The sequence below is a fragment of the Pseudophryne corroboree genome, chromosome 8 (genome assembly GCF_028390025.1).
Source record: "Pseudophryne corroboree isolate aPseCor3 chromosome 8, aPseCor3.hap2, whole genome shotgun sequence".
Classification (NCBI taxonomy): domain Eukaryota; kingdom Metazoa; phylum Chordata; class Amphibia; order Anura; family Myobatrachidae; genus Pseudophryne; species Pseudophryne corroboree.
The window spans coordinates 485,362,325-485,386,412 of record NC_086451.1 but is presented as its reverse complement, the minus strand read 5'-3'; the positions used below and the strand labels follow the sequence as shown (position 1 = coordinate 485,386,412).

General features: G+C 49.6%; 1 protein-coding gene across 1 annotated transcript in view; it reads right to left on the bottom strand.

The window, feature by feature from the left end:
* CHMP1B (charged multivesicular body protein 1B) overlaps window positions 1-24,088 on the bottom strand; it is a 36,499-nt gene that overhangs the window by 10,374 nt on the left and 2,037 nt on the right. Inside the window, exons 2-5 of the mRNA XM_063938414.1 lie at window positions 3,105-3,202; window positions 2,554-2,700; window positions 2,165-2,233; window positions 1,984-2,091 (exon numbers count right to left, since the gene is read on the bottom strand). Coding sequence (XP_063794484.1) covers window positions 1,984-2,091; window positions 2,165-2,233; window positions 2,554-2,700; window positions 3,105-3,202 — 422 coding nt within the window. The remainder of the gene's footprint in view (window positions 1-1,983; window positions 2,092-2,164; window positions 2,234-2,553; window positions 2,701-3,104; window positions 3,203-24,088) is intronic.

Here is a 24,088-nt window from a genome sequence, read left to right as displayed (position 1 = left end):
AGAGGGAGGGAGAGAGAGAGGGAGGGAGAGAGAGAGGGAGGGAGAGAGAGAGGGAGGGAGAGAGAGGGAGGGAGAGAGGGAGGGAGAGAGGGAGGGAGAGAGGGAGGGAGAGAGGGAGGGAGAGAGGGAGGGAGAGAGGGAGGGAGAGAGGGAGGGAGAGAGGGAGAGAGGGAGGGAGGGAGAGAGGGAGCATTCCTCGGCGGAGGGCTTTGTCGAGTGTCGGGAGGGCTACAGGACGATCTCTGCTGAGGTGGTAACAGCAGGTTCTGGTGATGAGAGTGTCGGGACGGCTACAGGACGATCTCTGCTGAGGTGGTAACAGCAGGTTCTGGTGATGAGAGTGTCGGGAGGGCTACAGGACGATCTCTGCTGAGGTGGTAACAGCAGGTTCTGGTGATGACGAGTGTCGGGAGGGCTACAGGACGATCTCTGCTGAGGTGGTAACAGCAGGTTCTGGTGATGACGAGTGTCGGGAGGGCTACAGGACGATCTTTGCTGAGGTGGTAACAGCAGGTTCTGGTGATGACGAGTGTCGGGAGGGCTACAGGACGATCTCTGCTGAGGTGGTAACAGTAGGTTCTGGTGATGAGTGTGGGGAGGGCTACAGGACGACCTCTGCTGAGGTGGTAACAGCAGGTTCTGGTGATGAGTGTGGGGAGGGCTACAGGACGATCTCTGCTGAGGTGGTAACAGCAGGTTCTGGTGAGGAGAGTGTCGGGAGGGCTACAGGACGATCTCTGCTGAGGTGGTAACAGCAGGTTCTGGTGATGACGAGTGTCGGGAGGGCTACAGGACGATCTCTGCTGAGGTGGTAACAGCAGGTTCTGGTGATGACGAGTGTCGGGAGGGCTACAGGACGATCTCTGCTGAGGTGGTAACAGCAGGTTCTGGTGATGAGAGTGTCGGGAGGGCTACAGGACGATCTCTGCTGAGGTGGTAACAGCAGGTTCTGGTGATGACGAGTGTCGGGAGGGCTACAGGACGATCTCTGCTGAGGTGGTAACAGCAGGTTCTGGTGATGACGAGTGTCGGGAGGGCTACAGGACGATCTCTGCTGAGGTGGTACTGGTAACAGCAGGTTCTGGTGATGAGTGTGGGGAGGGGCTACAGGACGATCTCTGCTGAGGTGGTAACAGCAGGTTCTGGTGATGAGTGTGGGGAGGGCCGCATACCAGCTCAACTGCAAATCTCAATGCACAAATATCTGGGTAATAAGTGTATTTGCAATGACAGCAGTTCCTACACCTGTCCCTTTATCTGGGCTCTCTCCCTGACTGCAAATGAAGCTCAGCGTGTGGTCACTGTGCCACCACTGCCCCGTGGGGTAGTTAGTGGGGTCATTGTACCGTCACTGCCCCGTGGGTGGGGTAGTTAGTGGGGTCATTGTACCGTCACTGCCCCGTGGGTGGGGTAGTTAGTGGGGTCATTGTACCGTCACTGCCCCGTGGGGTAGTTAGAGGGGTCACTGACCTGTGGGGTAGTTAGTGGGGTCACTGACCTGTGGGGTAGTTAGTGGGGTCACTGACCTGCGGGGTAGTTAGTGGGGTCACTGACCTGCGGGGTAGTTAGTGGGGTCACTGACCTGCGGGGTAGTTAGTGGGGTCACTGACCTGCGGGGTAGTTAGTGGGGTCACTGACCTGCGGGGTAGTTAGTGGGGTCACTGACCTGCGGGGTAGTTAGTGGGGTCACTGACCTGCGGGGTAGTTAGTGGGGTCACTGACCTGCGGGGTAGTTAGTGGGGTCACTGACCTGCGGGGTAGTTAGTGGGGTCACTGACCTGCGGGGTAGTTAGTGGGGTCACTGACCTGCGGGGTAGTTAGTGGGGTCACTGACCTGCGGGGTAGTTAGTGGGGTCACTGACCTGCGGGGTAGTTAGTGGGGTCACTGACCTGCGGGGTAGTTAGTGGGGTCACTGACCTGCGGGGTAGTTAGTGGGGTCACTGACCTGTGGGGTAGTTAGTGGGGTCACTATCATCACTGACCTGTGGGGTAGTTAGCGTAGTTGTGTTGCTCATTGAATCTTCCATCTGTTGCGTCTGAACATCGAGGGTCTCAAACTGGTGCTCAAACTTGTCCATTAAGGCGGAGATCTGCAGACAGTGAGTGAGTCAGTTAGACAGAGACACGATGGTTACTACACAGAGGGGGGAGCGCGGCTCATACCTTCTCCAGGTTCATACTCTTCAGTGTCGCGTCCATAGATTTCACCACGCCCGCCATCGACTTCGTCACCTGCAACGTACAACCAGGGCGTCATGTCCTAACCATTAAACATCTACATAAAAACCGTCCAACTGGACATTGCAAAATCCGTATTATAAACGGAAATGACTAATTCTCTGCAACCTCCTCTGTGGGGGTGAATCTGGTGCTTCTGTATGGCTCTGCGCCCCAATATACATGACCCCTGCCCGCAAGTCAGGCCTTCTGCTCATCATCAGTGATCCCCTCAGCACAGAGGAAGATCCCCGGACCCCTCAGATCAGGGGATTATTTATATCACCATAGTAAAAGCACAACAGTGTGTCCCGCTCCGAGGCAAGACCACCCACCTTGCCCATAGTGACCGCAGTCTGTACTCGCGCTGCTACCGCGTCCACCCTGGCGCTCATCCGCAGGAAGTTTATCCCTTGGTTCTTCTGTCGGATGGCGTTCTCTGCGTGGATCCGTGCGATTTCTGTATTCCCCTTCTGAATTGCCTGGAGAGTAAAAAAATGCAAAGAGAGAATAATAAGCACAAGAAACATGAAGCCTCCAATAACACACAAATCACATGGGTGCAATGGAAGCGTGTGGGTGGGGGGGGGGGGGGGGGGGGGGCGGCGGGGTATCAGTATAGGGGGAATTCCATCCCAGGTGATTACAACCTAGCTCAGGGGCAGGCATAATCACGTCAGGAAAGGGGTATGGCGTTGGGTCACGGACAGGCCATATACTCCCGTGCCCTGTACGACGTCTCCAGGCAGAGATGGGAGCCTCAGAGACGCACCCGAGGGGCCCTTAGTTCTGGCATATTGTGGACGGAGGCCGGTTTAGTATGCGGCAGATTGCCGTGAATTGCAGTAAAAGACCACAGAACACCTCGGTACCGGTCACGTCTCACCTTCTTGATTTTGGCTTTCTCCGTCTTTTCTTCTTTTTCACATTTTTTGGCATTTCGGTTGAGTTCTTTAGCTGCAAATTTCAAGTTGAAGAGATGCTCTGATTGGAGAGTTAAGGGACAGAGCGGTTACATTACGGACTCAGCGTTTACATCACAGCCTCTGGTCACATAGATTTGGGTGAGGTGTGTTCAAACTGAAATCTAAATTGCAGTGTAAAAATAGGATTTTAATACCTACCGGTAAATCCTTTTCTCCTAGTCCATAGAGGATGCTGGGTACTCCAAAAGGACCATGGGGTATAGACAGGATCCGCAGGAGACATGGGCACACTAAAAAGACTTTGGGTGTGAACTGGCTCCTCCCTCTATGCCCCTCCTCCAGACCTGTTCTAGGAACTGTGCCCAGGGGAGACGGACATTTTGAGGAAAGGATTTTTGTTACACTAAGGGTGAGATACATACCAGCGCACACCACACACACCGTACAACTGGATCAGCAGGAATACCAGGTAACAGTATGAACTAACAACAGCAACAAGCTGAATATAACGGATACACAAACCTCGTGTAACCGAAAATAACCAGTATCAATACAACTGCAAGGAACAGTCCGCACTGGGACGGGCGCCCAGCATCCTCTACGGACTAGGAGAAAAGGATTTACCGGTAGGTATTAAAATCCTATTTTCTCTTACGTCCTAGAGGATGCTGGGGACTCCAAAAGGACCATGGGGTCTATACCAAAGCTCCAGACCGGGCAGGAGAGTGCGGATGACTCTGCAGCACCGATTGAGCAAACATGAGGTCCTCCTCAGCCAGGGTATCAAATTTATAGAACTTAGCAAAAGTGTTTGAACCCAACCACGTAGCTGCTCGGCAAAGTTGAAGTGCCGAGACCCCTCGGGCAGCTGCCCAAGAAGAGCCCACCTTCCTGGTAGAATGGGCCTTTACAGACTTCGGCAACGGCAATCCAGCCGAAGAATGAGCGTGCTGAATCGTATTACAAATCCAGCATGCAATAGTCTGCTTGGAAGCAGGATTTCCAATCTTGTTGGAAGCATACAGGACAAACAGAGCCTCCGTTTTCCTAACAAGAGCCGTTCTGGCGACATAAATTTTCAAAGCTCTTACGAAAGTTACGACATCAAGAGATTTTGGGACTGCCACAGCATCCGTAGCCACAGGTACCACAATAGGTTGATTTATGTGAAACGAAGAAACCACCTTCGGCAGTAATGTCACAACTGAGGGCCTGAGCTGACGGGAGGCAGCCTCAGTTGTAGGGGCTGAGATGTACCGGAACCTGGGAGGTTGTATCAGACCCCTGGACATGTAAGTAACATGAAGAAGAACCGCCCGAAGGCGTGACCACGACAACTTGAATAAAAGTCAATGATGTTTATTTATGACAAACTCCATGCATCACAGTAGCAGTAAAAGAAACATAAAATCAGCAGAGAAATAATACAGTTCCTGGGTACTACAGGGGCAGGGGCCACAGAGCTCTGGTAGTATGAGACAGTTCTTATTATCTGCGAGTTGGAAAGTCCTTACCAGGCCTGACTGTAGAAATGAAGAAAGCCCAGGATCGTACCAGCTGGTGTTCCAGGGAAAGCTGGACTGCTGTAAATAAAATAGCTGCTGTGGGTTCTGGTTGGAACCAGACAGATGTTGGCACGGAGTGGATACTGGCTGGAACCAGTTAAATAATAAATGAAGTTTGAGAGCGATGCAATATGAATGAAATGTAGAGTTTGAGAGCGGAGAAATAATAATACCGGTGGAGAGTGGTAAACTGTAGAAAGGACACCGGCCCTTTAAGAGAAGCTGTACTCTGCTGGAAGCTGGGCTGGAAGCAGGTAATGTTGTAGCTGGAAACAGATGAATCCACAATGGATCGGAGAGTCAGGCTACACCGCAGGTGGAATGCTGGTGTGGGTCTCTATGGTGGAAGTCTTGAGACAGGAGCTGGAACCTGGAAGACAATCACAGGAGAGAGACAAACAGGAACTAGGTTTGACAACCAAAGCACTGACGCCTTCCTTGCTCAGGCACAGTGTATTTATACCTGCAGCAAGGAAGGGATTGGCTAGGCAATTATGCAGATTATCAATACTGAGAACAGATTGGTGGAAATGATCAGCTGACAGAATCCAAGATGGCTGCGCCCATGCAGACACTTGGAGGGAAGTTTGGTTTGTAATCCATGTGGTAATGAAAACAGTAATGGCGGCGCCGGCCACCGGAGACAGGAGGCGCCAAGCTGACAGGTGCACATCCAACCACGCGGACACAGCGGAGGCCGCGGCTGAAGTAATCGCCACTCAGACACTCTGCATGCAGAAGCTCAGGGACGGCGGCGGAGGCCGCGGGAGACGCCATGCCAGGTGTAATATGGCGTTTACTGTGACCGCGTCTCAGAGTGACAGGAGAGGATACAGGAATGTAAACATCAGGATAACAGATGGGATCCGGTCCTGGAGCGCTGAGCCAGCCTTAGGAGGCATCTGATGGGTAAGAAATGGCGTCCAGATACCCGGATCGTGACAGCACCCCCCCCCCCCCTTTAGGAGTGGCCCCAGGACACTCTTTTGGCTTTTGAGGAAACTTGGAATGGAATCTCCGGACCAAGGCAGGGGCATGGACATCAGAAGCATTGGTCCATGAACGTTCCTCAGGGCCATAACCCTTCCAGTCAATAAGATATTGTAGTTGACCGTAACGGTGACGTGAGTCCAGGATCTTGGCTACTTCATACTCAACGCCTCGTTGAGTTTGGACTTTCGGAGTTGGAGGAAGTGAGGAATGAAACCGATTCAAGATCAGCGGTTTCAACAGGGAAACATGGAATGTCCTGGGTATTTTTAAGAAGGGAGGCAACTGGAGTCTGTAAGCAACAGGATTGATGACTTGTTCAATCTTGAAAGGACCGATATAGCGAGGTGCAAACTTCATACTGGGAACTCTTAACCTCAAATTCTTCGTGGATAACCATACCCGATCACCCACCTTGAGAGCAGGAACTGCTCGACGCTTCTTATCCGCAAACTTCTTGTACCTGAACGATGCCTTGAGCAGAGCTGATCGTACGCTCTTCCAGATATTGGCAAACTGATGCAAGGTGATATCCACTGCGGGAACAGAAGTTGCTGGAAGCGGTTGGAACTCAGGGACTTTAGGGTGGAATCCAAAGTTAGTGAAGAATGGTGTTGAAGCAGATGAAGAATGATACTGGTTGTTATGACAGAACTCGGCCCAGGGAAGTAATTGAACCCAGTCATCTTGAGAGGAGGACACATAGATGCGGAGGAAGGCTTCCAAGTCCTGATTCACCCTCTCGGTTTGACCATTGGTCTGAGGATGGTAAGCCGTGGAAAACTTTAGCTTGACTTGAAGGACTTGACATAAACTTCGCCAGAATTTGGCTGTGAATTGAACTCCTCGATCTGAGATAATTTCTTCAGGAAGACCGTGGAGTCGGAAGATCTCTTGTATGAATACTTGAGCCAACTTGGAAGCTGACGGAAGACCGGTGAGAGGAATGAAGTGTGCCATCTTGGTGAACCGGTCAACTACCACCCAGATGGTATTGAACTTGTTGCACATGGGTAAATCTGTAATAAAATCCATCGACAAATGGGTCCAAGGTCGACGGGGAACAGATAGTGGAACCAGTTGCCCCGCAGGCGACTGGCGGGATACCTTATGTTGAGCACACTTTGGGCAAGATGCAATAAACTCCAAGACGTCCTTTTTCAGAGTTGGCCACCAATAGGACCTAGAGATAAACTCCAGGGTTTTTTGGATACCTGTATGTCCGGCAAAACGGGAAGCATGGGCCCAATGCATGAGCTTCTTCCTTAGCATCGGTTTCACAAAACTTTTCCCTGATGGGGGCGTAGAGTCCATCCCTACCGTGGAGAATGCCAACGGATTTATAATAGGATGCTTGTCTGAAGACTCTGACTCATTTTCTTGCTCCCATGAGCGGGAAAGGGCATCGGCCTTGCGATTCTGAGAGCCCGGACAGAACTGGAGTTTAAAGTCGAACCTGGAAAAGAAAAGTGCCCATCTGGCCTGACGAGGGTTGAGACATTGTGCGCCTTTCAGATATAAAAGGTTCTTGTGGTCTGTAAGTATGGTGATTGAATGAGAAGCTCCCTCCAACAGATACCTCCACTCTTCTAGAGCGAGCTTGATGGCTAGCAACTCCTGGTCGCCAATGGCATAGTTGCGCTCAGCTGGGGAGAACTTCCGGGAGAAGAAACTGCAAGGGTGTAAATGGCCATCTTTAGCCCTCTGAGATAACACCGCTCCTACTCCAACGGAGGAGGCATCCACCTCTAAGATGAAAGGAGAGTCGATGTCAGGCTGTTTCAGAACAGGCGCAGAGATGAACCTTTGTTTTAAAAGATGAAATGCTTGCATGGCTTCTTCAGACCACTTGGACAGGTTAGCACCCTTCTTAGTGAAAGCAGTAATAGGCGCCACAATGGTGGAAAAGTCTCGTATAAACTTTCGGTAATAGTTGGCGAACCCCAAGAACCTCTGGACCCCTTTGAGGGTTAAGGGTATCGGCCAATTTTGGATTGCTTGTAGTTTCTCAGGATCCATCTCTAGTCCGGAACCGGACACAATGTACCCTAGAAACGGAATGGACTTGACTTCAAAGACGCATTTCTCTAATTTGCAATAGAGATGATTGACACGGAGACGGGACAGAACCTCTTTAACCCAAAAACGATGTTCCTCTAAATCGTTGGCAAAAATGAGGATATCGTCTAGATAGACCACGACATGACGGTATAGAATGTCTCTGAAGATCTCATTGACAAAATGCTGGAAGACAGCTGGAGCATTGCTCAATCCGAAGGGCATGAAGAGGTACTCATAATGTCCGTCACGGGTGTTAAAGGCGGTCTTCCACTCGTCACCCTCACGGATCCGGATGAGATTGTATGCACCTCTCAAGTCCAGCTTTGTAAAGATGGTAGCTCCGCTAACTCTGTCAAAGAGCTCAGTAATCAGGGGTAAAGGATAACGGTTCTTGATGGTAATGTCGTTCAAACCTCTGTAGTCGATGCACGGCCGCAGACCACCATCTTTCTTTTTTACAAAAAAGAAGCCTGCGCCGGCTGGGGAAGAAGAAGGTCGAATGAACCCCTTTGCTAGGTTCTCTTTAATGTATTCCTCCATAGAATGCGTCTCAGGCAGAGACAACGGATAAGTTCGGCCTCGAGGTGGAACCTTCCCTGGAACGAGATCAATCGGGCAGTCCCATTCTCTATGAGGAGGAAGGATATCAGCAGAAGCTTTACTGAACACATCCGTGAAATCTTGATATGGAGGAGGTGGAACATCAGACGACCTGGGGGAGGAAGAACAGACAGGCAATACTTTAAACAAACATGTCTCAGCACAGGAGGAACCCCATGCCAGGATTTGCGTAGTCGTCCAATCAATTGTAGGATTGTGAAGACGGAGCCATGGAAGGCCCAGGACCACAGGATGTGTGGCTCTTGGAATCACTAAAAAAGAAATAAGTTCGGAATGAAGAACTCCCACTCTCAGACGAACTGGTAGAGTCCTTAAAGAAATAACTGCATCAAAAATTTTGCTGCCATCCACGGCAGTTAAAGAAATGGACGAAGGAAGTCTCTCGGTGGGTAGGGACCACCGTTTAACATAGGCTTCGGTAATAAAGTTCCCAGCTGCTCCGGAATCAAGGAGGGCAATGACGTTCCGATAACGTTGAGCAACTTGAAGCGAGACTGGGAGATTACAATCTTGAGGAGATGGAGAGGAGATCATTACTCCTAGCCGGCCCTCTCCTTGGCGAGCTAGGATTTGGAGTTTCCCGGACGTTTGGGACAGGCATTAATGGTGTGAGACGGAGCTGCACAATAAAGACAGAGAGACTCGGAGAGACGTCTTCGGCGCTCAGCAGGAGTTAAACGGGAACGGCCAATTTGCATGGGCTCATCTTTAGTTGGTGACAGTTGGCGAGGAGGAGGAGCAGAAGATTTTGGAGCAGATGATCTTCCACGCTCAGTTGCTCTCTCTCTGAAACGTAAATCAACTTTCGTACAAAGTGAGATTAGCTCATCTAACTTGGAGGGTAAGTCTCTGGTAGCTAACTCATCTTTAATACGCTCAGATAAGCCATGCCAAAATGCAGCATACAGGGCCTCGTCGTTCCATGCCAGTTCGGATGCCAGGATCTGGAACTGTATCAGATATTGTCCTACAGTACGTGACCCCTGGCGTAAACGGAGAATCTCGGATGAAGCCGAGGTTACCCGGCCTGGCTCGTCGAAGATGCGCCTGAATGTTGACACGAAGGCAGTGTAGGAAGATAGCAGGGTGTCGGACCTCTCCCATAACGGTGATGCCCAATCAAGGGCTGAGCCACTGAGAAGAGAAATAATGTAGGCAATTTTTGTACGGTCACTGGGAAAATTGCCAGGTTGTAGCTCAAACTGAATCTCACACTGGTTGAGAAATCCCCTGCAGAATCTTGGAGATCCGTCAAATTTTGCTGGCGTTGGAAGATGAAGACGTGGAGCAGAAATGGGTAAGGTGGGTGGGGTTATAGCTGGAGTCACTGTGGTTGACGCACCAGACGCGCCTGATCCACGGAGAGTTGTCTGAATCCCATCCAGCCGAGTAGAGAAATCCTGGAGACAGCAGATGATGTGGCCCTGTGCAGCCTCCTGATGTTCTAGTCTGGCTGCCAGTTCTTGCATCGGCCTGGCCGCTTGATCCTGGTCTCCGGCTGGATTCATTAGGTCAGTGCTTACTGTCACAACTGAGGGCCTGAGCTGACGGGAGGCAGCCTCAGTTGTAGGGGCTGAGATGTACCGGAACCTGGGAGGTTGTATCAGACCCCTGGACATGTAAGTGACATGTAGAAGAACCGCCCGAAGGCGTGACCACGACAACTTGAATAAAAGTCAATGATGTTTATTTATGACAAACTCCATGCATCACAGTAGCAGTAAAAGAAACATAAAATCAGCAGAGAAATAATACAGTTCCTGGGTACTACAGGGGCAGGGGCCACAGAGCTCTGGTAGTATGAGACAGTTCTTATTATCTGCGAGTTGGAAAGTCCTTACCAGGCCTGACTGTAGAAATGAAGAAAGCCCAGGATCGTATCAGCTGGTGTTCCAGGGAAAGCTGGACTGCTGTAATCAAAATAGCTGCTGTGGGTTCTGGTTGGAACCAGACAGATGTTGGCACGGAGTGGATACTGGCTGGAACCAGTTAAATAATAAATGAAGTTTGAGAGCGATGCAATATGAATGAAATGTAGAGTTTGAGAGCGGAGAAATAATAATACCGGTGGAGAGTGGTAAACTGTAGAAAGGACACCGGCCCTTTAAGAGAAGCTGTACTCTGCTGGAAGCAGGTAATGTTGTAGCTGGAAACAGATGAATCCACAATGGATCGGAGAGTCAGGCTACACCGCAGGTGGAATGCTGGTGCGGGTCTCTATGGTGGAAGTCTTGAGACAGGAGCTGGAACCTGGAAGACAATCACAGGAGAGAGACAAACAGGAACTAGGTTTGACAACCAAAGCACTGACGCCTTCCTTGCTCAGGCACAGTGTATTTATACCTGCAGCAAGGAAGGGATTGGCTAGGCAATTATGCAGATTATCAATACTGAGAACAGATTGGTGGAAATGATCAGCTGACAAAATCCAAGATGGCTGCGCCCATGCAGACACTTGGAGGGAAGTTTGGTTTGTAATCCATGTGGTAATGAAAACAGTAATGGCGGCGCCGGCCACCGGAGACGCCAAGCTGACAGGTGCACATCCAACCACGCGGACACAGCGGAGGCCGCGGCTGACGTAATCGCCACTCAGACACTCTGCATGCAGAAGCTCAGGGACGGCGGCGGAGGCCGCGGGAGACGCCATGCCAGGTGTAATATGGCGTTTACTGTGACCGCGTCTCAGAGTGACAGGAGAGGATACAGGAATGTAAACATCAGGATAACAGATGGGATCCGGTCCTGGAGCGCTGAGCCAGCCTTAGGAGGCATCTGATGGGTAAGAAATGGCGTCCAGATACCCGGATCGTGACAAGTAATTGTTGACGAGTCCTCAATTCCGCTCTATCCACATGAAAAATCAAATATGGGCTCTTGTGAGACAAAGCCGCCAATTCGGACACTCGTCTGGCAGACACCAAGGCCAAAAGCATGACCACTTTCCAAGTGAGAAACTTTAACTCAACCTTTCGCAAAGGTTCAAACCAGTGAGACATAAGAAACTGCAACACTACTTCAAGATCCCACGGCGCCACGGGTGGCACAAATGGGGGATGGATATGCAGCACTCCCTTCACGAAAGTCTGAACCTCAGGAAGGACGGCCAATTCTTTTTGAAAGAAAATAGATAAAGCCGAAATCTGCACTTTGATGGAACCCAATTTCAGGCCCGCATCCACGCCTGCCTGCAAAAAGTGGAGGAAACGACCCAAGTGAAACTCCTCCGCAGAAGCCGCTTTGGTTTCACACCACGACACATACTTTCTCCAAATACGATGATAATGTTTTGCCGTGACCTCCTTCCTAGCCTTAAGGAGAGTGGGGATGACCTCACCAGGAATACCTTTCCGAGCTAGGATTTGGCGTTCAACTTCCACGCCGACAAACGCAGCCGCGGTAAGTCTGGAAACACGCAGGGCCCCTGCAGTAACAGGTCCTCTCTTAGAGGAAGCGGCCAAGGATCTTCTACGAGTAATTCCTGAAGATCCGGATACCAGGCCCTCCGTGGCCAATCTGGAATGAGGAGTATTGCTTGAACCCTTGTTCGCCTTATGATCCTCAACACCTTTGGAATGAAAGGAAGCGGAGGGAACACATACACCGACTGAAACACCCACGGAGTTACCAGGGCATCCACTGCACTGGCTTGGGGGTCCCTCAACCTGGAACAATACTTTGGAAGCTTCTTGTTGAGGCGAGATGCCATCATGTCTATCTGAGGAATTCCCCAACGCCTTGTCACTTCTGCAAATACCTCTTGATGAAGAGCCCACTCTCCTGGATAGAGATCGTGTCTACTGAGGAAGTCTGCTTCCCAGTTGTCCAAGCCCAGGAGGTAGACTGCTGACAGAGCGCTCACGTGCTGTTCCGCCCAGCGGAGAATTCTTGTGGCCTCCGCCATTGTCGCCCTGCTCCTTGTTCCGCCTTGGCAGTTTATGTACGCCACCGCTGTTATGTTGTCCGACTGGATCAGGACAGGGAGACCCTGAAGAAGGTTCTTCGCTTGCAGGAGGCCGTTGTAAATGGCTCTTAACTCGAGAACATTTATGTGGAGACAAGATTCCTGGCTTGACCATTTTCCCTGGAAACTTCTTCCTTGCGTGACTGCGCCCCAGCCTCGGAGACTTGCATCTGTGGTCAGCAGGACCCAGTCCTGGATTCTGAATCGTCGTCCCTCTAGAAGGTGAGAACCTTGCAGCCACCACAGGAGAGAAATCATGGCCCTGGAAGATAGACTTATTTTCCGGTGCATGTGCAGGTGAGTCCCTGACCATTTGTTCAGCAGATCCCACTGAAACACCCGGGCATGAAACCTGCCAAACGGAATGGCTTCATAAGCCGCAACCATCTTCCCTAGCACTCGAGTGTATTGATGAATTGACACTCTTGTCGGTCTCAGAAACTCCTTGACCATGGTCTGTATTTCCAGAGCTTTGTCCGCCGGAAGAAACACACTCTGTAGCTCCGTGTCTAGGATCATGCCCAGGAAGGGCAGCCGAGTGGCCGGGATCAACTGAGACTTTGGCAAATTTAGAATCCAACCGTGATGTAGCAGAACAGACAGGGAGAGATCCACATTTCTTAGCAACTGTTCCTTTGATCTCGCCTTTATCAGGAGATCGTCCAAGTACGGGATAATTGTGACCCCTTGCTTGTGAAGGAGTACCATCATTTCCGCCATTACCTTGGTGAAAATCCTCGGGGCCGTGGAAAGCCCAAACGGCAACGTCTGAAATTGGTAATGACAATCCTGCACCACAAATCTCAGGAAGGCCTGATGAGGAGGATATATCGGGACGTTTAAGTAGGCATCCTTTATGTCGACTGACGCCATAAAATCCCCCCCTTCTAGGGTGGAGATCACAGCTCGAAGAGATTCCATCTTGAACTTGAAAATTTTCAAGTATGGAATGAGGGATTTTAGGTTCAGAATCGGTCTGACCGAGCCGTCCGGCTTCGGCATGACAAAGAGGCTCGAATAGAACCCTTCACCCCGTTGGGACGGGGGAACCGGCACAACGACCCTCTGTTGACACAGCTTTTGTATCGCAGCATTTACTACTCCTCTTTCTGGAAGAGAAACTGGAAGGGCCGACTTGAAAAAGCGGCGGGGGGGTGGTATCTCCTGAAACTCCAGTTTGTACCCTTGGGACACTATGTCTAAGACCCAAGGATCCAGGGCCGATTGAAACCAGACCTGACTGAAGAATCGGAGACGGCCCCCCACCGGCACGGACTCCCGCAGGGGAGCCCCAGCGTCATGCGGTGGACTTGGTAGAGGCGGGGGAGGACTTTTGGTCCTCGGTGCCTGACACGGCAGGCGACCTCTTTCCCCTTCCTCTACCCTTTGAAGCGAGGAAGGACGAGCCCTTTCCTTTTTTGTATTTATTAGGCCGAAAGGACTGCATCTGATAATGGGGCGCCTTTTTCTGTTGTGCGGGAACATGAGGAAGAAAAGATGACTTGCCCGCAGTAGCGGTAGACACCAGGCCAGCACGAACATCACCAAACAAGACACTACCTTTAAAAGGAAGAGCTTCCATATTTTTCTTGGAGTCGGCATCAGCATTCCATTGATGAGTCCACGGCGCCCTCCTGGCCGAGACCGCCATGGCATTGGCTCGACCCCAAGAGGCCCACATCCCTCGGCGCATCCTTTAGATGATCTGCAGCGTCCTTGATATAACCAAGAGTCGAAAGAATGTTATCCTTATCAAGGGTATCCATATCAGAAGCCAAATTATCAGCCCACTTAGCAATAGCACTACTCCCCCACACCGACGCCACAGCAGGTCTGAGCAATGCACCAGTATTAACGAAAATGGCCTTCAATGTCGTCTTCAGCTTGCGATCCGCCGGATCCTTGAGAGTAGCCGTGTCAGGAGACGGAAGCGACACCTTCTTGGACAATCGGGATAGAGCCTTGTCCACATTGGGAGACGACTCCCATTTCTACCTGTCGTCAGAGGGGAAAGGATATGCCAGTTCATGAGAGGGGGGAAACTTCACCTCAGGCTTTTTCCCTTTAAATAAGCAAACCCTTGTGTCTGGAACAGCAGGTTCCTCAGAGATATGTAAAACATCTTTAATAGCCACAATCATGTACTGAATACTCTTAACTACCCTTGGATGTAAAGTAGCCTCATTGAAATCGACATCGGAATCAGAGTCTGTGTCGGTATCTGCCATCTGGGTAAATGAACGTTTTTGTGACCCTGAAGTGGTCTGCACCTGAGATAAAGCGTCCTCCATGGATTTCCTCCATGCTTGAGTCTGAGAATCAGATTTATCCAGCCTCTTAGACAATAACGCCACATTTGCATTCAGTGTACTCAACATATTCACCCAACCAGCAGTCGGCTGTGCCGACAGTGTCATTCCCACATCTTTCTCTGCGCCCCCAGTAACTTCCTCCGGAGAGGACCACTCAGCCTCAGACATGTCGACACGCAGTACCGACACACCCACACGGGCCAAAGAAAGGGGACAGACCCACAGGGAAACCTGCAGAAAGAACACAGAGGGAGTGTGCCAGCTCACACCCCAGCGCCCATATACTACAAATAATATATGTTGTTTGCGCTGCACAATATAACATATAAAGCACCAAATTGCCTGTGACCCCCCCCCCTCCCTCCGTTTTGCTCCCTTGTACTTGTAAGGAGCTTGGAGGTCCGGGCCAGCGTCTCTGCAGCGGCTGTGAAGAGAGAAAATGGCGCTGGTGAGCTGTGCGGCTAAGCCCCGCCCCTTCCCGGCGCGTTGTAGTCCCGCTCGAATTTGAAAATATTTATACTGGCAGGGGTATCGTACATGGTGCCCGGGCACCGATTATGTCTCTGCGCAGTGTAAAAAAGCCCCTCAGTAACTGCTGCACAGGGCGCTCCCCCCCTGCGCCCCTGTAGTGCCGTTGGAGTGTGGGAGCATGGAGCGCAGCGTGACCGCTGCGCTGTACCTCCGTTACTGAAGTCTTCTGCTGTCACTTAAGTCTTCTGTTCTTCTCATACTCACCCGGCTTCTATCTTCTGGCTCTGTGAGGGGGGTGACGGCGCGGCTCCGGGAACAAGCAGCTAGGCGCACCAAGTGATCGAACCCTCTGGAGCTAATGGTGTCCAGTAGCCTAAGAAGCAGAGCCCTTGAACTAAGCAGAAGTAGGTCTGCTTCTCTCCTCTCAGTCCCACGATGCAGGGACAGTTATGACAGTTCACATTATAAGCCATGGAAGCAGAATATACCCAAAAGCCAATTAATGCGAATACGTCGAAACTGTACAAAATTAGATACCTTTGACCGCCAGGCAGATACTCTTATCGAATCCTTTAGGAAATGTGGATACCCAGACAACTTATTACAAAATGCATTACAAGAGGTTCGTGATTTAGATAGGAGTACTCTCTTACTAGACAATATAAAAAAAAGATTATTAAAAAGGTATAATGCGGATGGTAACGAAAAAATAAAATCGGAGTATAATGGTTTATCATTTATCTGTAAATACAACTCATGTGCAGGAGAAATTAAAAATATCATAAAAAGAAACTATAAAATACTAAGACATGATAATGTATTGGGATCTATACTTCCACCCACCCCTAGGGTTATATATAAGAAAAATAAATCTCTGAAATCGATGTTAGCTCCTAGCCATTTGCGAGACACAAAAGAGGAAACAAATGAGACCAAGGGATCTAATTGGCTAACCTCGATAGAAAGGCCATCCGGTTTCTTCCAATGTGGTCACAATAAATGTACCACATGTAAATATATTGAGAGAAAAACAATACAAATAGAGATACCTTATAAAAAAAGAGATGTATACTATAAAAACTTTTATTAATTGCAACTCATCCTATGTAATATATTTATTGCTATGTAGTTGTAATCTTCCTTATATAGGACGGACGACTCGACCACTCAAAATACGCTTTTTAGAGCATAGAAGAAATATACTCAGGAAATATATGAAACATAGTGTATCACGACACTTCTGTGAAAAACATGGTGGTAATCCTGACACTTTAAAACTCCTAGCTTTAGAATCAGTACAACCCACTACAAGAGGGGGGGACAGGTACATTAATCTCTGTAAAAGAGAAGTTTTTTGGATGTTACAATTTAACTCCCTACACCCGGATGGGTTAAATGAGAACATGGAAATTAATTCCATGATATGAAAGTTGTAATTTACCATAACTATACTTTATGTATATATGTACATATGTGATTAGTATTAACTATGTTGGTATGTAAGGTGAAAAAACCTCCCTCCTCTGTATGTATGTATTTATACATCTATTTAATTCTATATGGATTCTAATGTATTTATCTAATATAGAACTGAGTTTGTCTAATTATTCCTAATACATACTCTACTATATTTAGATAAGTAAATAATACACTGTATAGTCAATGTTGCTATCTTTATAATAATAGATTCTTTTAGCATATAAGCACAAAATGAATATTACCCTCTATATTATTCTTTATCCTTTATTTATATTATTACACTACGTTTCAGTGAATTCATAGAATGAATAATGAAATGATCTCTATGTATTGTTAACACCAGTATGGATCATTCCTATTCAGAAAGTATCCTAACAACAGAAAATCAGAAGAGCCGCTCGATGGGTCCGATCACGTGTCCACTCCGGGGCACGTGACGGAGTCCCACAATGCATTGGGTGCGTTCCAACCGTGCGTCCCACGGACTACTTCCGGTAACGGAGTCCGTGGGATGTGGCAACGCACGGTGGAGCGTAACACAGGTGCACCCGCCCTTCATACAGGTGGGTGTCCTAATGCAACGTGGGAACCACCAGTGATCGCGCCGAGCAGAAAAAATTGTGGGTCCCGGGGACCCCTCACTTTAAAAAATTGGGGTCCTACTTCACAGTTTCTGGGTCCCATAGCAATGTATGCTTTTGAGCTCCCCTTATGCCTCCCCACATAGCATTAGACCACCCAACATGGTAGATAGCAGTTATGGCAGTATTGGGAGGCAAGTAGGGGGTTAGGTGCAGGTAGTGCTGTAGGCAGTGTTAGGGGTAGGGAGGCATCAGTACCGAGGATTCGGTGCTTCCTGCTCCCCGTCAACTTTTAAGATCAGCTTCTCCGTGTCCTTCTTGAAGCCCTACCGCTATAACACGAGGTGTGTGCGTATGCTGGGCACTGTCTGAGTATGGGGTTGGTGCGTATGCTGGGCACTGCTTTGGTTTGGGGATTGTTTGTGTGTATGCTGAGCACTGTGTGGGTGTGGCAATTGTGTCTATGCTGAGCACTGTGTGTGGATATGGGATTTTATGTATGCTGGTCACTGTGTATGGGGGGATGTATCCTGGTCACTGTGGGTATTGAGTACCCATATGCTAGGCGCTGTGTGTGTGTGTGTGTGTGTGTGTGGGGGGGGGGGGGGGGGGGGTTGGGGTGTATTATGAGCACTGTGTGGGCATGGGTTGTGCGTATGATGGCCACTGTGCAGGTGTGTGTGGGTAATAGAGGGTGCTATGAGCATTGTAAGTGTGTATTAATGAGTACTGTGTGGGTATAGAGTGATATGAGAGCTGTGGGGGGTGTATAATAGACACTGTGCGGTATTGGGGTGTGCATATGATGGTCACTATGGGGGTGTGAATACTGAGCAGTATGGGGGTGTTTATATTATAATGGGCACTGTGTGGGTATGTGGGGTAGAATGGGTGCAGTAGAGGTGGAAGGTGGTAGGATAGGTGCCGTACTGGTAGCAGGGTGGGTGCAGTAGTGGTAGGAGGTAGGATAGGTGACGTGGTAGCAGGGGGTAGGATAGGTGCAGTAGTGGTGGTATCAGGATGGGTGCAGTAGTGGTAGGGGTTAGGATAGGTGCAGTAGTGGTAGCAGGATGGGTGCAGTAGTGGTAGGGGTTAGGATAGGTGCAGTAGTGGTAGCAGGATGGGTGCAGTAGTGGTAGGGGGTAGGATAGGTGCAGTAGTGGTAGCAGGGGGTAGGATAGGTGCAGTAGTGGTAGCAGGGGGTAAGATAGGTGCAGTAGTGGTGGTAGCAGGATGGGTGCAGTAGTGGTAGGGTTTAGATTAGGTGCAGTAGTGGTAGGGGCTAGGTTAGGTGCAGTAGTGGTGGTAGCAGGATGGGTGCAGTAGTGGTAGGGGGTAGGATAGGTGCAGTAGTGGTAGCAGGGGGTAGGATAGGTGCAGTAGTGGTAGCAGGGGGCAAGATAGGTGCAGTAGTGGTGGTAACAGGGGGCAGGATGGGTGCAGTAGTGGTAGCAGGGGGTAAGATAGGTGCAGTAGTGGTAGCAGGGGGTAGGATAGGTGCAGTAGTGGTAGCAGGGGGTAAGATAGGTGCAGTAGTGGTGGTAACAGGGGGCAGGATGGGTGCAGTAGTGGTAGGGGGCAGGATAGGTGCAGTAGTGGTGGTAGCAGGATGGGTGCAGTAGTGGTAGGGGGTAGGATAGGTGCAGTAGTGGTAGCAGGGGGTAAGATAGGTGCAGTAGTGGTGGTAACGGGGCAGGATGGGTGCAGTAGTGGTAGCAGGGGGAAGGATAGGTGCAGTAGTGGTAGCAGGGGGTAAGATAGGTGCAGGATAGGTGCAGTAGTGGTAGCAGGGGGCAGGATGGGTGCAGTAGTGGTAGGATAGGTGCAGTAGTGGTAGCAGGGGGTAAGATAGGTGCAGCAGTGGTAGTGGGCAGGATGGGTGCAGTAGTGGTAGCATGGGTAGGATAGGTGCAGTAGTGGTAGCAGGGGGTAGGATAGGTGCAGTAGTGGTAGCAGGGGGTTAAGATAGGTGCAGTAGTGGTGGTAGCAGGGGGCAGGATGGGTGCAGTAGTGGTAGCAGGGGGAAGGACAGGTGCAGTAGTGGTAGCAGGGGGCAGGATGGGTGCAGTAGTGGTAGGATAGGTGCAGTAGTGGTAGCAGGGGGTAAGATAGGTGTAGTAGTGGTGGTAACAGGGGGCAGGATGGGTGCAGTAGTGGTAGCAGGGGGAAGGACAGGTGCAGTAGTGGTAGCAGGGGGCAGGATGGGTGCAGTAGTGGTAGGATAGGTGCAGTAGTGGTAGCAGGGGGTAAGATAGGTGCAGTAGTGGTGGTAACAGGGGGCAGGATGGGTGCAGTAGTGGTAGCAGGGGGCAGGATGGGTGCAGTAGTGCTAGGATAGGTGCAGTAGTGGTAGCAGGGGGTAAGATAGGTTCAGGATAGGTGCAGTAGTGGTAGCAGGGGGCAGGATGGGTGCAGTAGTGCTAGGATAGGTGCAGTAGTGGTAGCAGGGGGTAAGATAGGTGCAGTAGTGGTGGTAACAGGGGGCAGGATGGGTGCAGTAGTGGTAGCAGGGGGAAGGACAGGTGCAGTAGTGGTAGCAGGGGGCAGGATGGGTGCAGTAGTGGTAGGATAGGTGCAGTAGTGGTAGCAGGGGGTAAGATAGGTGCAGTAGTGGTGGTAACAGGGGGCAGGATGGGTGCAGTAGTGGTAGCAGGGGGAAGGATAGGTGCAGTAGTGCTAGGATAGGTGCAGTAGTGGTAGCAGGGGGTAAGATAGGTGCAGGATAGGTGCAGTAGTGGTAGCAGGGGGCAGGATGGGTGCAGTAGTGCTAGGATAGGTGCAGTAGTGGTAGCAGGGGGTAAGATAGGTGCAGGATAGGTGCAGTAGTGGTAGCAGGGGGCAGGATGGGTGCAGTAGTGCTAGGATAGGTGCAGTAGTGGTAGCAGGGGGTAAGATAGGTGCAGGATAGGTGCAGTAGTGGTAGCAGGGGGCAGGATGTATGCATTAGTAGTTGGGAGTGGAATGGACGCTGGGGGAATAAGATGCAGAGTAACAGGAAGTGCACCTAGTTTCCCGCCTGCACCCTCACAGGTATAATGTGCAGGTATTGGCCATTAAATACATATAAGAAAGGCCCGCCCACACGTTCGTGAAACGAAAGATTTAACACCATTCCCCCAGGTCGCATTATTTATCACTGGTGACAGCCACCCGCATGTATGTGAAACTGTAGATTGATCACTCGCTAGTAACCACCCGCATGTCTGTGAACCATCAGATTGTCTCGTTGATCCCAGACCCCGCGCTCTCTTCTTGAGCCCGCTTGCAGCGCTCTGACCTCTTGATACTTTGCGGTCGTGGTGTCCTCGACCGCACTGAGATGTTCCGCTGGCCCCAGCTCATGTTCTCTGCAGCAGACCCACCGGGCTGCCCGTGGTGAAGACGCTCCTCTCCTTCTCCTCGGCTCCCTCCTGCATCTAACATACCCGTCATCGTGATGTCCCCGCCCGGTTTCCAGCTGCACATTCAATGGGTTGGAGGCAGGGTAGGGAGGAGGGACAGACGTCTGAGGTGGCGCTTGCATTGGGAGACGCTGCCGGCGGCTATTGGCTGGTGAGGCAGGGCTTGGGGATTTCTATTGGCTGTATGCGACGGTCAGCGAAAAACAGCGCGTCCTGCGGGACCCGCTCACTTTTAAAATCCGAGTCCCTCTCTGCCCGTAGCGCGTAAAAACGCGCCATAGCGCGTATTTTGCGATCACTGAACCACAGGACCTATCAGTGGGCTGAACACACCTGACTTCATAATGAGAACTGCTGGTGAATGTAAAATAAGGTCACATGACCGCTATTTTTATGTTTGTTTAAATGATCATTTTCTTTTAAAATCATGTATAACTAAACTTGTGGTGATAATTTTAGGACTGCCTTCTTGGAAATAGATGATGATTTTTATTATTAACTCTGGATCAGTTAATTTAATTAAAATAAACACAGCTGCAATGTGAATCACCTATTAGTGAGGTATAAAAATGGCTCATAATGACTCTGAGGTTTACTTCTGAAGAAGCTGAGCGACCTGGCTCAGAGAAACGCGTTAAGGCACTGCTGTGGAATCCCAACCTTTGTCCAGCTTGATCCAGATAAGGACTTCTCTGCCTACTTGGATTTCCAAGGACCAGACCTTTAAAAACCACTCCTTTTCAGCATAACCAACAAGAATATGGAAACCCCTTGAATATCTACACAGACGAGCAATTGATACCATCTTTATATGGAACTGTGTAAGAGGTACTAATAAGGGTATTACCAGCTGACTGCATAATAATCTAAGGAGGAAGAAATCTGCACTTTAATAAGTCCGGGATCACTAAAATAATGGTTGGGTCCTTATCAGCAATTTGAATCAATTATTACCTCCGAGCCAATTTTTATCCTTATTTTTATTTGTATGGATAATATTTTTTATTCTCACGTTTTTAATGTGTGTGATAATCATGTTCAATTTTAAATACTATAACTGATCCAGTGGTATTTGACTTATTGAATAATTGGTGATACAACTCTTAGCGCTGGTACCTTTTTGCATATTGTTTATCTTATTGTGGGGTCTGACAAACCCCTCCCAGCCGCTGTGGTATTTTGAGTGGGTAGTATATCAAATTTCTCTTTTCCACGATGCAGGGAGCCTGTAGCCAGCAGGTCTCCCTGAAAATAAAAAACCTAACAAAGTCTTTTAGAGAAACTCAGGAGTGCTCCCCTAGTGTGTGTCCAGTCTCCCTGGGCACAGAATCTAACTAGGGTCTGGAGGAGGGGCATAGAGGGAGGAGCCAGTTCACACCCAGTCAAAGTCTTTTTAGTGTGCCCATGTCTCCTGCGGATCCGTCTATACCTCATAGTCCTTTTGGAGTCCCCAGCATCCTCTAGGACGTAAGAGAAAATAAAGCAGCCACTATTTACCCTGCACAGAAACAATTTACCCCACCCAAATCTAACTCTCTCTGCACATGTTACATCTACCCCACCTGCAGTGCACACGGTTTTGCCCATTAGTGTGCTCTTTTGGTTTGCCAACAACTGTGAATAACTCCCCTTAAAGTGAGTGACACTATCTGTGATATCTCCGGGGTAATTGTAGTAATAAATATAACTGTTCTTGCCAAAAGCAGACATTGGGCCTAATTCAGACCTGATAGTAGCAGCAAATTTGTTAGCCAATAGGCAAAACCATGTGCACTGCAGGTGGGGCAGATGTAACATGTGCAGAGAGAGTTAGATTTGGGTGGGGTGTGTTCAAACTGAAATCTAAATTGCAGTGTAAAAATAAAGCAGCCAGTATTTACCCTGCACAGAAACAATATAACCCACCCAAATCTAACTCTCTCTGCACGTTATATCTGCCCCACCTGCACTGCACATGGTTTTGCTCATTAGAGAAAGATTTTGCTTTCGTGATAAGGTCTGAATTAGGCCCTCAGCCGGTAAGTAACAGACTTAGGGGAGGGGCTTGCAGTATTTGTGAAACGGTTACGCTTATTTCCTTTCTGCGATACACTGTATCGGAAGTGCTTGGTATTCTGGGATCTCTGTAACGGGATCATCATGCATAGAATCTACCAATACACCTGTGAAATGATCCCACACGGTCTCTGGCATCCTAACGTAACACCACAACCTGCGGAGTTGCTCATAGTAACCGGGAGTCAATAAAACAGGTGGCAATATCCCCAATTAGGCCACCCTATATTCATTGTAATACTGAACACATCAGAATGAAAGAACATTGTAGTGCCGATATCTCCAACAGTCAAAATCTAAACGTGAAATTCTGCAAAAGGGAACGGAAGATATTTCACAGAGAACACCCAGGAGGAAAGTAACATTATGCGCGCTGCGATTCTGCTCCGCGCTCTGTAGGGTAATCATACGAAGTTGTTGTGCTTAAAAAAAGTTAAATGAAATCGGGCAGACACACCCGAATCACACATTACCTACCTACCCCCCCCCCCCCATCCCCAAGACTCATTGATAAATAACCTAAGTATGATGAAATGTGTCAACTATTAGAACTGCATCTTTTCAGATATTTTTACAACACACAATTTCCTTATAAGTGACGGGAGCTCAGATGTTACATTCTCCACTTACAGCAATCATTACTCCCTGACAGTCTGTTACTATGGGATACAGCGGCTTTCTCTGGCCTCCGTGCGTACATCAGAAGTGCAAGCTCTGAGAGCAATCAAACAAAAACTGTGCAGCCTATATGTACATGCAGCAGACATACCTGTACATGCACAGAGAGGGTGTAGTGCAAGCACAGGGCTGCAGATGGCGCTCAGTCGCTGCGAGTATGCGATACACTATTTGTGGTCTATGTACCTAGAGGGAGTATGCCCTCAGGGATCCGGAGTGCACACTCAGAAGCCAGGGTGCCAGCAGGGGGCACTTACTGATTCGGAGGTGGATGTGTGGGTAGCTACGGATACAGATTTACTACCTTATACTAACGTGAGGTTCTGTACAGCTAACGTGGGCTCCGTGCGTCAGCAAGCGGGAAGCCTGGCCGCACACTGTGACGCCTTTATGCTAAAGCTATTTACACAGCTCAGCCCCACAGCCTTCAGATAATACACCAATAAGGAGGTGTCCAGGGAACAAGTGAAAAGCGGAATCTGGAGGCCACTGAAATAAAAACCATCAGCCCCAAATGGGCATAAGCCATACAGCGGATGCAGGCACTGAACGGAGATCTGACATGGTGGTACTCCCAGATAACTGCATTTACACCTTTATCACTGAGCACTGCGTGGCCGGTCAGGGGGACAGGACCGTGGCCCCTCAGAGCCGGCTGCACTACTGATATCACAGAGCTCCGACTCTCCCACCAGGGGACTGCGCAGAGAATCAATGACTCGCTCAGCCTGTTCTGCCACTTCCCAGGTACAGCGGTTACATCAGG